General features: G+C 35.1%; 3 protein-coding genes across 3 annotated transcripts; 1 reads left to right on the top strand and 2 right to left on the bottom strand. All coding sequences in view use genetic code 12, as the record gives it.

The window, feature by feature from the left end:
• The first annotated feature begins 62 nt into the window (after positions 1-62).
• RJT21DRAFT_117716 (uncharacterized protein) lies at positions 63-1,219 on the top strand. Its single transcript, XM_064880802.1, has one exon. The coding sequence runs from the start codon at positions 109-111 to the stop codon at positions 1,177-1,179; it is 1,071 nt and encodes a 356-aa protein (XP_064741376.1). The 5' UTR covers positions 63-108; the 3' UTR covers positions 1,180-1,219.
• Positions 1,220-1,326: 107 nt separating this feature from the next.
• On the bottom strand, positions 1,327-3,388 carry LAP4 (Lap4p). Its single transcript, XM_064880801.1, has one exon. The coding sequence runs from the start codon at positions 3,210-3,212 to the stop codon at positions 1,479-1,481; it is 1,734 nt and encodes a 577-aa protein (XP_064741375.1). The 5' UTR covers positions 3,213-3,388; the 3' UTR covers positions 1,327-1,478.
• Positions 3,389-3,640: 252 nt separating this feature from the next.
• On the bottom strand, positions 3,641-6,022 carry RJT21DRAFT_137632 (uncharacterized protein). Its single transcript, XM_064883301.1, has 3 exons — positions 5,520-6,022; positions 4,367-4,596; positions 3,641-4,226 (listed from the first exon to the last, which is right to left on the bottom strand). The coding sequence occupies exons 1-3, from the start codon at positions 5,611-5,613 to the stop codon at positions 3,948-3,950; spliced, it is 603 nt and encodes a 200-aa protein (XP_064741374.1). The 5' UTR covers positions 5,614-6,022; the 3' UTR covers positions 3,641-3,947.
• Positions 6,023-14,299: the final 8,277 nt, after the last annotated feature.

The following is a 14,299-nucleotide window of genomic DNA, read 5'->3' as shown; positions in this document are numbered from 1 at the left end:
CTGAAAAAAAACAAAATCTCAAAAGAGAGAGAGCGTAAATTTGACCTACCAATATAGAGAAACAAATAGTAGATTATCAATCATTCCATTAAATAGATAGAGCTGAAGATGTCGTCTTTGAATTACGATACTTCGTCCTTCTATGTACAAGGGCTAGCCACCAGCTTTGCAAAGAGATTACTAGATGAACAGGACAATTCTTTACTTTTAAATATAGCTCCTGTTGGTAGGCAAGCAAAGCGTAACGCACAACAGATCAACTATTCTGAAGATTACGTGGATGACTTTGATTTTGAAGATACTCCTTCTGCACCTAAACAGTCCAACTCGAACAGTCAACAACAATCCAACGCACAAAGACTCACACCTGCTAGACCCACTCCTTCATTAAAGAATTTGGATAATGAACAAAAGTTAGTAGAATTAGTAAACAAACCTGAAGTTCTTGTTCCTATAAAGATATTGTTAGAAAATCCCAATTCAACTCACAAATTAGTGGATTCTTTCTTGTGGAACTTGAATGAACTGTTAATAACGCCACAAGAGTTTGCAGACATTGTTTGTAATGATTTGGAATTACCCAACTCTATGCAACTGCAAATTACCGAGTCTATAATTCAACAAATTGAAGAATTCAGTTATGCATCTAACTTACAGCTTCCTAGTGATGCTCCATCTGTCGTTATAATAGACTTATCAGTTAACTTAAACAAATACCTTTATCAAGATAGATTTGAATGGGACTTAAATCAAAAGGACATAACTCCAGAACAATTTGCACTGATTGTAGTAGATGATTTGGGATTAGATTTAGAATTCAAGCCGGCTATTTCTCAAGCACTTCATGAAATCATTCTCAGAGTCAAGAAAGAAATTGTAGATGGATCTTATAATAGTGAATTCCAACATTTACACCTTACAAGAGGATTGAATTTTGAATGTGGAATTAGAATTTTTACTGAAAATAGTATTCAAAATGGAACTGATCATTGGGAACCAATAGTTGAAGTATTGACTCCAAGTGAAATAGAAAGAAGAGAAAATGAAAGAATTAGAAACTTGAGAAGATTGAAGAGAGAAAATATGAAGAGAGATTATGATGATATTGGAAGTAAGAGACGTCAACTTATGGGTAGAAGAAGATTTGATGAGTTAGAAGGTACATGGAGAAACTATTAATACATAAATATGTATAAGTGTAATATAGAATTTTGTCAAATGAATATTGTAGGATGCGGCGCTTTACTGAAAAATATACCCCCTCTTTGAATGTGCGATCTAAATCTGATAAAGAATTATTTTAGCTTCTTTTTTTTTTACAACAATTAATCTTCTTTCATGTATTACTTCTTTAACTCTAAAATTGCAATAACACTTTCTAGAACGAAGCTAGTTTATAGAAAGAATATAGTTTATAGAAAGAATATAGAGACAGCATCACTTAAAATTTGGGTCAAAAAGAAAGAATATCCTAATAACTAATCAATTATCTTAACGGATTCTTGCCAGCGGTTAAAAACCTCTTTGAAAAATCTAATACCAATTCCTACATCTTTATAACCCATAATACTTCTAATTGAATGCATACTAAGTATAGGTAATCCAACATCAATAATTAACTTAGCACCATTTATACCTCGTAAAGAATCACTCAATATAGGACCAATAGTACCTCCTGATCTGCTATCATTCCGGATATGGAAATGTTGTAATTTTATATCGGGTAAATGATTAGTAATTATATCTTGTAAAAAGACATATGCTGATGAATCACTCAACACATGCATGTTAGAATCAAATTTTATTGATGGTCCGACATTAGGTAAAGGAAAATTATGTTCAAGATATACATTCTTGAAATTAGGATTTAAAGCATGGGTAACATCAGTTGATAAAAGTACAGAGTTATGAGTTAATTGTAATAAAGCCTCTTGAGGATTAACTTCAGTTTTAGTAGAGACTATGGACTTGAAAATATCAATTAAAAAGCCTCCTTTGGCACCTGTCCTGGTAGCACTTCCAATTTCCTCATGATTGGACAAATAAATTCCATTAAACCCATCATAAGATTCAATGTCATTACCTTCTTTATAAAACTTTTGACTGAATTCTATTAATCCATAAATAGAATCAAATGAACATAATCTATCATCCAAGCTAGAGGAATAAATAAATTCTTCATCTAATCCACCTCTAATAGCTGGTTGAGAATCTACCAAATCCAAGTCCAAAGCAACTATGGAAGATAATGAAGATTGTGATAATTCAGTAACATATCTTAATAGACCAAGTGAATGTCTATTGTATAATATGGAAGACTTTTCCTCCTCAGTTGGTTTCAACTCTTCATATACATTTGAATCCTTATATGATATTATTGGAACCATTTCAGTTTGTGTATTATATTCCTTTTCAGGAAGACCAAAATGAGGAGCCAATTGAGGTATAAAACCAACTGGATGGGGAAATGAGTTAACTAACTTCCTGGTAACCTTCTTAGTTTGCTGATCTTTAACTAATACTGCACCTGCTAATGCCAAATCTCTATTTAACCATAAGTGATTCAATGCTCCTGAGTAAGGTGCTACCCCCAACAATTCATATGGTTCAGATTCCTTATCAGACGAAACTTTTGTCAGATTATGTGGATTGATTTTAACTGACAAAGCATCACAATGACTGCCAATAAAACAACTCCCATTGGAAGGTTTCCATTTCCCTCCGATTACGAAGGCTATTAAAGTTAAGTCATCTTTAGAAGTGAAATAAAATCCTGGCTTACCTTCAAGATTAATCAATTCATTCTCCTTTATATATTTAAAGCCATTATTCTCTAATAAGGACTTGAAATGAAGTACAGTATGATAAGTAGTAGGGTTATAATTCATAAATTCTATAAATTTGTCTGCGTAAGTATCATAATAATCAGCAAAATCTGTGGCTTTTTCCTCGGAATCAGAAGTGAATGGTGTTGAATTTTCTATAACTTGAACTGGACGATTATCAAACGTAAACTGTTGTGAAATGTTCGAATCACTAGCTTGAAATTTAGGCATTTGCAAAATGTACTCAGATGGCTGTTCTTTGTCTGTTAAATACTCCTCCTCAGTATTGTAATCCTCATAGTCGGAGTAATCATCGGTAGTGGAAAGCACTCCATTATCATTGGTTGTCACAATGGTGAACTCTTCTGAATGTAGTGGCCCACTCATGTTGAACTGCTCCACTTATAGCCTGAGTATAAAGTCAATTGATTGTTACAAATTTGCTGTCTTCTCTTAATAGGCTTATCTACCAGCATAAATATTACGATTCTTGTCACGTGATCGATAATTTGTGCCAAAGCTAAACACGGCTCAAATATTTCGGATAATAAGTCCGTTTTTGCACCTTGGCTATATTTTCTAGCCGCAAATCTTCCTGATAATTTGCACTTAAATAGAGAAGTCTTATGGAACCTTCCAACTCTACAGTGGAGATAAATTCCCCTCTTAGCAATGTAAATAGTATGAGGATAAAAAAGATATCAGAAACAAAGTAAGACACTAGAGCTTTGGAAGTTTTCTAAAAAGTTAAACGCACAATCCATATTTCTAGAGGAAACTTTGCGAAAACATTGCCAACAGAAAGTCTTTAAAACACATTTTATTACAAGTCCAAAAATAAAATACAGAAGTATTAAGTTAAAAATTATTTTCCTGAATGCAGATTAGCAAAGACATTATGTATTTATTCAGAAATTCGAACGAACAATGTTAATATGGGTGTTATATTTATATACGTAAAGAGCAAAGGCGTATTCAAAAATAATACGAATAGAAAAATGTTTATGATAGAATCAATTGAGAATTTGCAACAAATATGTCTTGAAATTAGAAGAATAAAATAGTCCTAAGGCAACTTCGAAGTTTAACCCTTTCTCATCTAAGGTCAATATCTCATATTCCTTAGGCCACCGAATAAGAAATTATACATGAACAACTAAAATAAATCAGAACAACAACATTGCTGCTAAAATAAAAATCATGATTTTGAGGCATTTCCAATTTCTTCAAAACACCACCTACACTAAAAGTTGGAACTGAATTTGGATAATAACCTCCAATTGTAAGTGAAACAGAACTAATAACTTCACCAGTATCACCTTTAGAACCATTAAAATTACTACCAGTGCTTTCACTAGGCACAGTTATAAAAGAATCAGTACCATCTGAAGATGTATTAATCTTTGTGGTGTAGGTAGTAGTATAAGTGCCGGCCCATGAAGTACTCTCAGTAGTGCTACTATATTGGTATTTGGAGTACTAAAGATATAGCGATAGAAATTAGTTCGCTAGGAGTGGAAACCAAGACCTGCAGTATTCACCAACATAATTCTATTAGGATAGTAAAATCCTGAAGTCAAATATAATCTTGAGCTATAGTAAGAGGACGATCCTAGCCACAAGCTTCTGATACGAAGTCTGTTAAATTTTTCCATCCGGAGAAACTGTCGGACAACGCATGTTGGATGTGTGTCACAACACTGGAAAGCTATTCCAGCACCCACTAAGATTGATCTAGCATTATCAACTTCAAGATTAAAACTATAATCGCCTGTTTCAGTGGGGAAGTATATCTATATGAGGGAATATGATATGAGATAATATGGTGCTCTATAAATAACCTAAAGAATGAAGTACGAAGAATCCCGTGAGTGCGACTGTAAAGTTCGTTTATGAGGTTGTAACAATACACATCGCCCCAGGCTAGTTCCTTGTATCGTCAACAATGATCAGGGGTGTACCCAAATGAAAGAGAATGGTCTTCTATGCCAAAACTTCAGTATCTTTTATAGCCGCTAATCAAATTATCAACTTCAGAATCATTGACGTAATCCACCAAACCTTATTGATATCCGGAATCAATAAAATCTCATAGCGATACGAAGTTGCAACATATATCTGTAAGCTGTAATGGTTGTGAGCATAGGATGGGATACTCTAATACTGTGATACTAATTAAAAGAAATTAAAGAACAAACAAAATAAACTGAAATTCAGAAGTTTCTAATACTCCCATGGATAATTATATAGTTTTTATATAGTAACTGTGACAATATATCTTGTTTAAGAAACACACTCACATGGAATCTTTCGCATTCAACAAACAAGATATTGATGATCACCTTATGATATTGAGAACTGAATCACAGGAGCACAAGCTACTAGAATAGAAGTAAACGAGAAATGGCCAAAAAAAACAAATAACCTTAACAATTGTCCCTCTGTCGTTCGGTTTTCAATCTCAGAACGAGACCATCGATGTCTTGTTGGTTAAATGTAGTACAATCCATAATGTAGTATTTAAAACAAAACACTTATATTAATCAAAGTTACTATATAAAACCTATATACTTATATCATACGTAATAGAGGTCTATTTAAACCTCTTAGCATAGGCTACTCCCATGCTTGTATCACATGAGTGCTGACCAGATAGATGATCCTAAAGGTCATCCAGATGACATTAAATGTCACCTGTTTTATCTGCATCAACAATTTCACACAACCATTGCATCTTATGTGTGACCTTCAACACCCTCAATGATAATCTTTGAGGACCGAGCGACATAAGCCCACTGTACAAAGGTACTTTAACTACTTAGCTATGTTCTTACTCTCTTGATAATTAACTCATTTCAATTCTATATAAAATTTAAAAGAGATTCTGAAATAAATATCGTATTAATAATAGCAAAATAACATAAACTTTCATTCTGTAATAAATTTATACATAAGGCATTATTTTATCTTAAGGGACATTCATATTAAATTATTGTCGTTCAGTCCACAATCTCACAATGTGATCTTCGATATCTTGTACGTTTAGTGTTATAGATTCAATATTTGAATGTCTCTTAAACAAAATACTTATATTTTCATAGTTACTATATAGAAAACTGTCGTTCGGTCCTCAATCTTACAATGAGATCATCAATGTCTTGTACATTTAGAGTTAAAGATTCCATAGTTAATGTTTCTTAAACAAAATACTTATATTATCATAGTTACTATATAAAACCTATATAATTATCTATAGGGATATTAGAGGTCTATTTATACCTCTGAGTTCACACACATGTGTTGTAACAACAACTCTAATAACACATTATTAGAGTACCCCCTTTCTATTGTTACAACCCCCCTTTTATTGTTACAACCATTTGTAGCAAGTTACAACACTCTACCTGTCTTCACAACCATTGTAGCTTACAAACATGTTGCAACAGCCTCCCTTAAGGTGGAATGGTTGTGAGACGGTATGCCTCCCTTAATCTGATAAAAGCTGTAATTTAGGAAGATTACCTATTCCAGCAAGTGTGCAAAGATGTGCATGAGGATCGGCTGGCAATGATTTAGTTAAGACATCAGCGGGCATATGCTTAGTATTAAGGTAATGAACAGTAAAGTCCTTATTAATGTGGTGGCGAATAAAATGGTAGCATCTCTTGATATGTTTGGTTCGACTGTGGAAAACGGGGTTGGTAGCGATTTTCATTGCACTCTGACTATCACAATTAAGTTTGATGGCTGGTAAGTCTAACTCCAATTCCTCAAAGATTTCTTTTAACCATAAGAGCTCCTTACTGACCAGAGCTAAACTATAGTATTCAGATTCAGCACTAGACATAGCAACGACTTTTTGCTTCTTACTTTTCCAGATAACTGGGCCATCAGCATATTTAACAATGTATCCGGAGGTTGATCTGCTATTGGTGGTATCTCCACACCAGTCGGCGTCACAGAAACCAATAATTGAAGATGTATCTGTTTTCTGATATCTAATACCAAACTCCATAGAACCACTAATATAACGAAGCATGCGCTTAGCAGCTTTTAAATGGTAGGTGGTAGGAGATTGAAGGAATTGTGATAAGCTTGAAACAGCAAAGCTGATATCGAGCCTGACAGTGTTTGCTAAGAATAACAATTTTCCAACGAGACTGCGAAATTCCGTAGCATCAGCAGGACTGGCGTCAGCAGGCACATCCTCTAAGTGCTGATTGGCTAATAAGGGGGTCCGAACTGGATTTAAGGAATTCAGTTCAATTCCATAAGATGTAAAAATGGACTTACAATAATCTTCAGCAGTGATTCCTTTAGTTCCATCATGGAATTGCTGAATGTTAAGGCCTAGGAACTTGTGGCATTGGCCGAGATCTTTCATCTTGTAGTATGCCAGTAAAGTTGTCTTGAGTTCGAGTATTTCAGCTAAATTGGAACCACTTATAAGCAAGTCGTCAACATATAAAGCAATAATTATGATTCCTGATGAACGATGTCTAATATATAGACCATATTCAGATTCCAAACGCTTAAACTGAAGTTCCTTTAATGTAGCATCAAATTTAAGATTCCACTGGGCCGCAGATTGTTTTAACCCGTAAAGGGCTTTATGCAATCTGAGAACCTTGTGGTCATCGACTTCATATCCTGGTGGTTGACGTAAATATAATTCTTCATGGAGATCTGCATTAAGAAAGGCAGTCTTAACATCCATTTGGTGAATAATAAGGTGTAGTTGAGCCAGAATAGCCAATAAAAGTCGGACGGATTCGTACCTAATAACAGGCGCGAATGTGTCGTGGTAGTCCACAGAAGGTATTTGTGAAAAGCCTCTAGCGACTAGGCGGGCTTTATAACTTCCATCACCTTTTATGGAATAAACCCACCTACAGCTAATGGCTTGACGACCTTCAGGAAGCCCAGACAACGTCCACGTATGATTGGCAATTAAAGACAGATATTCATCATCCATGGCGGATTTCCACTTATCATGATCCTGGGATTTCATTGCTTGTTGAAACGTATTTGGAACCTTAATGGGCAGTTGGACATGGTAAATATAATCCACAGGAAAGGCATCAACATAAACAGCATATTCTGGATCATCACTAGTATCATCGGCAATTGAAGAACTACTGGGTGGTGGATGATCGGAATCATAATACATGATTTGGGGTTGTTCTGTCGTACGACGGAGTTTCTTGGAGTCTGGAGCATAAGAGTCGGAGTCAGTATAACCATAGTCTGAAGTAGCTGTCATTTCAGGCTGATATGGAATTAAAGCAGTGGAATGTAATATAATGTTACTGGACGGATCAGCTTCACGTCTCTTCCGTTTCTGTTGTGAACGCAGAACAGTTAAAAATTCTAAAGGTGATGGAGATACGAGATTTTCTTCAGCATCCGGCGAAACAGCAGGTTTAATGGTATCGGGTACTTCGATAATGGAAGTAGGTTCAGCGACATCTTCTTCGTGGGAAGTCATACTATCATCATCACCATCATAAACATCTCCATCATAAACATCTCCATTATAATCATCTCCATTATAATCATCTCCATTATAATCATTTCCATTATAATCATCTGCGTGGGTGATATTAACTTCATAATCAATAGGGTCGGTATCCCTAACATTTTCTGACTTAGTTGCATCGAGTTCATTCATACTTGCATCAGATCGGTAGTGATCATCATTGGTAACTCTAACAGGAGGTGGCGAGCGGTCGGAAGAATTATAATATCTAAGAGAGGAAATTCCACCACTAATCCCCAATGTGGTATTAGAATGAACATTAATTTCACCTTGGTAGGCTAACTTTTCAAAAGGAAATTCATCTTCTATGAATCTAACTTGACTGGCAGAAAAGATTTTCCGAGTGACCAAATCATATAATCGATAGGCTTTTCTGTTTGGGTCAAATCCCAACATAATAGCCTCCCTTGATGTAGAGTCAAATTTGGACACTCTTAATTTTGGGGGAACCAAAGCATAACACAAACACCCAAAAACTCGTAATTGGTCATAATTGGGAGGATTCCCAGTCCATTTCTCATATGGAACGACCAACTGATGCTTGGGAGCATGACGAGGCATTAAGTTAAGCAAGTACGTAGCAGTGAGTACAGCCTCTGGCCAAAAGTGATCTGGAAGTGATCCATCACGAAGTAAAGATCTAGCAAATTCTTGAATTGTTCTGTGGGAACGTTCAACAACTCCATTCTGATAACTGTGATATGGTACTGTCAATTCGTGACGAATTCCGGTTTCATGAAAGAAATTAGTAAGTTTGACATTATTGAATTCAGAACCATTATCTGTTCTAACTATTTGAACCTTTGCAGAATTCTGACGATCACAGGATCTAATGAAGTTGATAATAAGTTGACCAACTTCAGCAGTAGAAGTCATTGGAAAAGTTGTAATGAATCTTGATTTATCATCAACAATAGTGAGAAAGTATTTGCAACCATTATAGGCTGGTGGAAATGGACCACAGACATCCATATGAAGGATTCCTCCAAGTGTTGTAGCTCTCCGAGTGGAATACTTTGGAAATTTGAAAGTCATCTTTGACTTCATACAACTACGGCAATTCTTCAGGTGACACTGAATTCCGAGTTTTCTAAAATTATCCTGAATACCACGACCTGGGTGACCAAGTCTCTTGTGTAAAATTTCCTGAGGAGTTCTAGCAACATTACCAATAAATGCATTTCCAACCCCCTCATTTTTCATAGTATCAATTTCAATAGTATACAAATTTGCCCGTAAACTACCATGGTGCGATAATTTATTCGCAGCAAGATCAATAGATGCAAAACCTGCATAGACTCCAGTTGAGTCAAAGACGAAGGTAGCACCCCTACGGGCTGCTGCAGGGATGCTAATGAGATTAACCGCCGATTTGGGAATATAGTAGACGTTAGTAAGATCAAAATCTGGAAGACTTACTTTACCAATACCTTCAACTTGCATGGTTGATCCATTAGCACAATCAACATTATGCTTAAAATTAGTGTCAATTTCAGAAAATAATCTAATATCCTTAACAATATGGCTTGAAGCACCAGAATCAAAATGAAAAACAGCATTTCTGGGTTTTTCAGAAACTTGAAAAGCCAGATCACCAACGTAGAAACTACTTCTTGATGTAGACTTGCTCGTGTTTGTACCATTGGTCGATTCATTTCTGGATTGTTCATTTTTGAGTTCTGGACACTTATTCTTCTTATGGCCTTCCTTCTTACAATGATAGCAAATAACCTTTTTACTACGATTAACAACTAAAGCGGTATCCAGGTTAATGGTAAAGTCTAAATTATCAGGAGGATTTGTACCAATACGTAAAGCTAATTTCCGAATAGTAGCAACATCAAAAATAGCATTGATTTTTCTTTCTTTAAGGGAGTGAAAAGCCCTTTCAATTTGTCCCCATTTAGTATCAGGAATAGTTGCAAAGTATATAAGTCCACTAGTTTCTTGGCCATTAAAACGGCAGAAAACATTTTCTCCAAGCATTTCCCAATCGTCAGCAGTGGGAGAACCAAAACCGTACTTTCTAATGAGTCTAGCAGCAGCTGTAAAATCAATGTTACCATACTCCTCACAAATTGAAAGGTAAGCGGTATCACCTGAATAACCTCTGTATTCCTTCCAAATGGTGTCAGATATGGTCAAGGATAGAACATGATTAAGCATTCCTACAACACTACTCTTCAATCTATTAACATCCGTAGGACCAACTTCTTCAGTAAATTGAAAAAAGTCATTTCCATGAATTAAGAAACCTGAGATCCCAAGTTGATTGAAGACGTCAACGAAACTGCTCTTCCAGGTGTAGAAGTTTTCAAGTCCTTTCAACTTGACTTGCACGCTGGCAGAAGCAGGGCTCATAACTTGTCGTTCGGTCCTCAATCTTACAATGAGATCATCAATGTCTTGTACATTTAGAGTTAAAGATTCCATAGTTAATGTTTCTTAAACAAAATACTTATATTATCATAGTTACTATATAAAACCTATATAATTATCTATAGGGATATTAGAGGTCTATTTATACCTCTGAGTTCACACACATGTGTTGTAACAACAACTCTAATAACACATTATTAGAGTACCCCCTTTCTATTGTTACAACCCCCCTTTTATTGTTACAACCATTTGTAGCAAGTTACAACACTCTACCTGTCTTCACAACCATTGTAGCTTACAAACATGTTGCAACAAAAACCTATATAATTATCCATAAGATTATTAGAGGTCTATTAATACCTCTGAATTCTACTCATACGCATTCTAATAATAATATTAGAGTACTCCCATCCCGTTTACATACCCATTACAGATTACACATGATTTGAACAATAATACCAGATGATCAGCTCCTAGACTTCCGATCACCTCTTTATGATGTTTTCATTTAACCCTCTGAGTAACTCAAGGAAGGTTCTTTGCATACGAATCTTCTAATTGCAGAATACTTGATGCATTAAAAGAAAGCATCAAAATTTACACATACACCCAAAATATTTTAAATTGATGAATCATAATACATCGCGTTCCTATCCTTCAACGTCGTTACCAGCTCAATAATTGAATAATATCATGAAATTAAGTATAAACAGGGTAAAAGGTCATGTAAACCATACAATGGATGTATAAAATTGTTGTTGATACTGATATAGAACAAGCAAAATTAAGTGACATCTAGATGACTTTAGTACCATCATCATCTATCAAGTTAACATGATACAAGCCTCCCTGTGCTAAATGTTGCAACATGTTTGTAAGCTACAATGGTTGTAACTTGTTACAAATGGTAATAACAATAAAAGGGAGGGGTTGTAGCAATAGAAAGGGGGTACTCTAATAAAGTGTTATTAGAGTTGTTGTTACAACACATGTGTGTGAACTCAGAGGTATAAATAGACCTCTAATATCCCTATGGATAATTATATATGTTTTTTATATAGTAACTATGATAATATAAGTATTTTGTTTAAGAGACATTCAACTATGGAATCTATAACTCTTAATGTATAAGACATTGATGATCTCATTGTGAGATTGAGGACCGAACGACAAGATTGAGGACGAAACAAGAATTGCTAATATGATTGTGATTATTAAATGACGAGTACAAAGATTATTTTTGATTATACTGAGTCAGCGACGAGAGTGAGAGGAGGCCTAAGGAGGCATATGATGCTTTAAGCATATGTAAGATGATAATTATTTGAAAAAAAGACTTGTCCTCTGATTTAAAGAAAGAGGAACAGTTGCTTAAATATTTTTCAGATAATGTTGCTTCAATAAATTCTAATGCTGCTTCAAATTAATTGATTAACTGTCAATTTGTTTCAATATCAACTTCAAATATCTACCTAGTTCAGTCGTAACGATATTATTAGTGTGTCTTGTTTGTTGAATGTGATAGGTTCCATGTCAGTGCGTCTCTTTGTCGCTCGGTTTTCAATTTCAGAACGAGATAATCGATATCTTGTTTATTAATGGTAAAAACAAGCACTATATTAATCATACTTTACAAAACTTCTATACTTATAATATCATACGTAATTGAGGTCTATTTATACCTCTCAGCATAGGCTATTCCTATGCTTGTATCACATGAGTGCTGACCAGATAGATGATCCTAAAGGTCACCTGTTTTATCTGCATCAACAATGGCACACAACCATTGCATCTTATGCGGATGTGTGGATGTGTGGATGTGACCTTGAACACTCTCAAACTATATAATTATATTATCACAGTTACTGTATAAAAACTATATAATTATCCATAGGCGTATTAGAAACTTCTGAATTTCAGTTTATTTTGTATGCTCTTTAATTTCATTTAATTTCATTATCTCTTTTAATTTCATTTGTAATAATTACTTCAGCGGATGAAAAACCCTTTTATCACAATATTAGACAGTCGCATCCTATTCTTACATTGAATACAGCTTACGCCCATGTTGCAACACTCTGATTTATAAGACGTGAACTAGCATCGACCCATAAGTTTGTTTTATTTCAGATTTAACTGATTATAGCTTTTTGGAAAGGTTTCTTTGCGCACTATTCAAACTTAATTTTTTTGTATTCTTAATTTATAGTCCACACTATATTATATAAAATTTATACTTGCCCAATAAGCATTAAAAATATTCGAGGTATATTAGTTGCTCTCAATCCTGCTAGTTTCTGTCGTTCGGTCCTCAATCTTACAATGAGATCATCAATGTCTTGTACATTTAGAGTTAAAGATTCCATAGTTAATGTTTCTTAAACAAAATACTTATATTATCATAGTTACTATATAAAACCTATATAATTATCTATAGGGATATTAGAGGTCTATTTATACCTCTGAGTTCACACACATGTGTTGTAACAACAACTCTAATAACACATTATTAGAGTACCCCCTTTCTATTGTTACAACCCCCCTTTTATTGTTACAACCATTTGTAGCAAGTTACAACACTCTACCTGTCTTCACAACCATTGTAGCTTACAAACATGTTGCAACAGCCTCCCTTAAGGTGGAATGGTTGTGAGACGGTATGCCTCCCTTAATCTGATAAAAGCTGTAATTTAGGAAGATTACCTATTCCAGCAAGTGTGCAAAGATGTGCATGAGGATCGGCTGGCAATGATTTAGTTAAGACATCAGCGGGCATATGCTTAGTATTAAGGTAATGAACAGTAAAGTCCTTATTAATGTGGTGGCGAATAAAATGGTAGCATCTCTTGATATGTTTGGTTCGACTGTGGAAAACGGGGTTGGTAGCGATTTTCATTGCACTCTGACTATCACAATTAAGTTTGATGGCTGGTAAGTCTAACTCCAATTCCTCAAAGATTTCTTTTAACCATAAGAGCTCCTTACTGACCAGAGCTAAACTATAGTATTCAGATTCAGCACTAGACATAGCAACGACTTTTTGCTTCTTACTTTTCCAGATAACTGGGCCATCAGCATATTTAACAATGTATCCGGAGGTTGATCTGCTATTGGTGGTATCTCCACACCAGTCGGCGTCACAGAAACCAATAATTGAAGATGTATCTGTTTTCTGATATCTAATACCAAACTCCATAGAACCACTAATATAACGAAGCATGCGCTTAGCAGCTTTTAAATGGTAGGTGGTAGGAGATTGAAGGAATTGTGATAAGCTTGAAACAGCAAAGCTGATATCGAGCCTGACAGTGTTTGCTAAGAATAACAATTTTCCAACGAGACTGCGAAATTCCGTAGCATCAGCAGGACTGGCGTCAGCAGGCACATCCTCTAAGTGCTGATTGGCTAATAAGGGGGTCCGAACTGGATTTAAGGAATTCAGTTCAATTCCATAAGATGTAAAAATGGACTTACAATAATCTTCAGCAGTGATTCCTTTAGTTCCATCATGGAATTGCTGAATGTTAAGGCCTAGGAACTTGTGGCATTGGCCGAG

The sequence above is a fragment of the Scheffersomyces amazonensis genome (genome assembly GCF_036850825.1).
Source record: "Scheffersomyces amazonensis strain UFMG-HMD-26.3 chromosome Unknown RJT21scaffold_1, whole genome shotgun sequence".
Classification (NCBI taxonomy): Eukaryota; Fungi; Ascomycota; class Pichiomycetes; order Serinales; family Debaryomycetaceae; genus Scheffersomyces; species Scheffersomyces amazonensis.
This window is presented reverse-complemented; position numbering and strand designations above follow the sequence as displayed.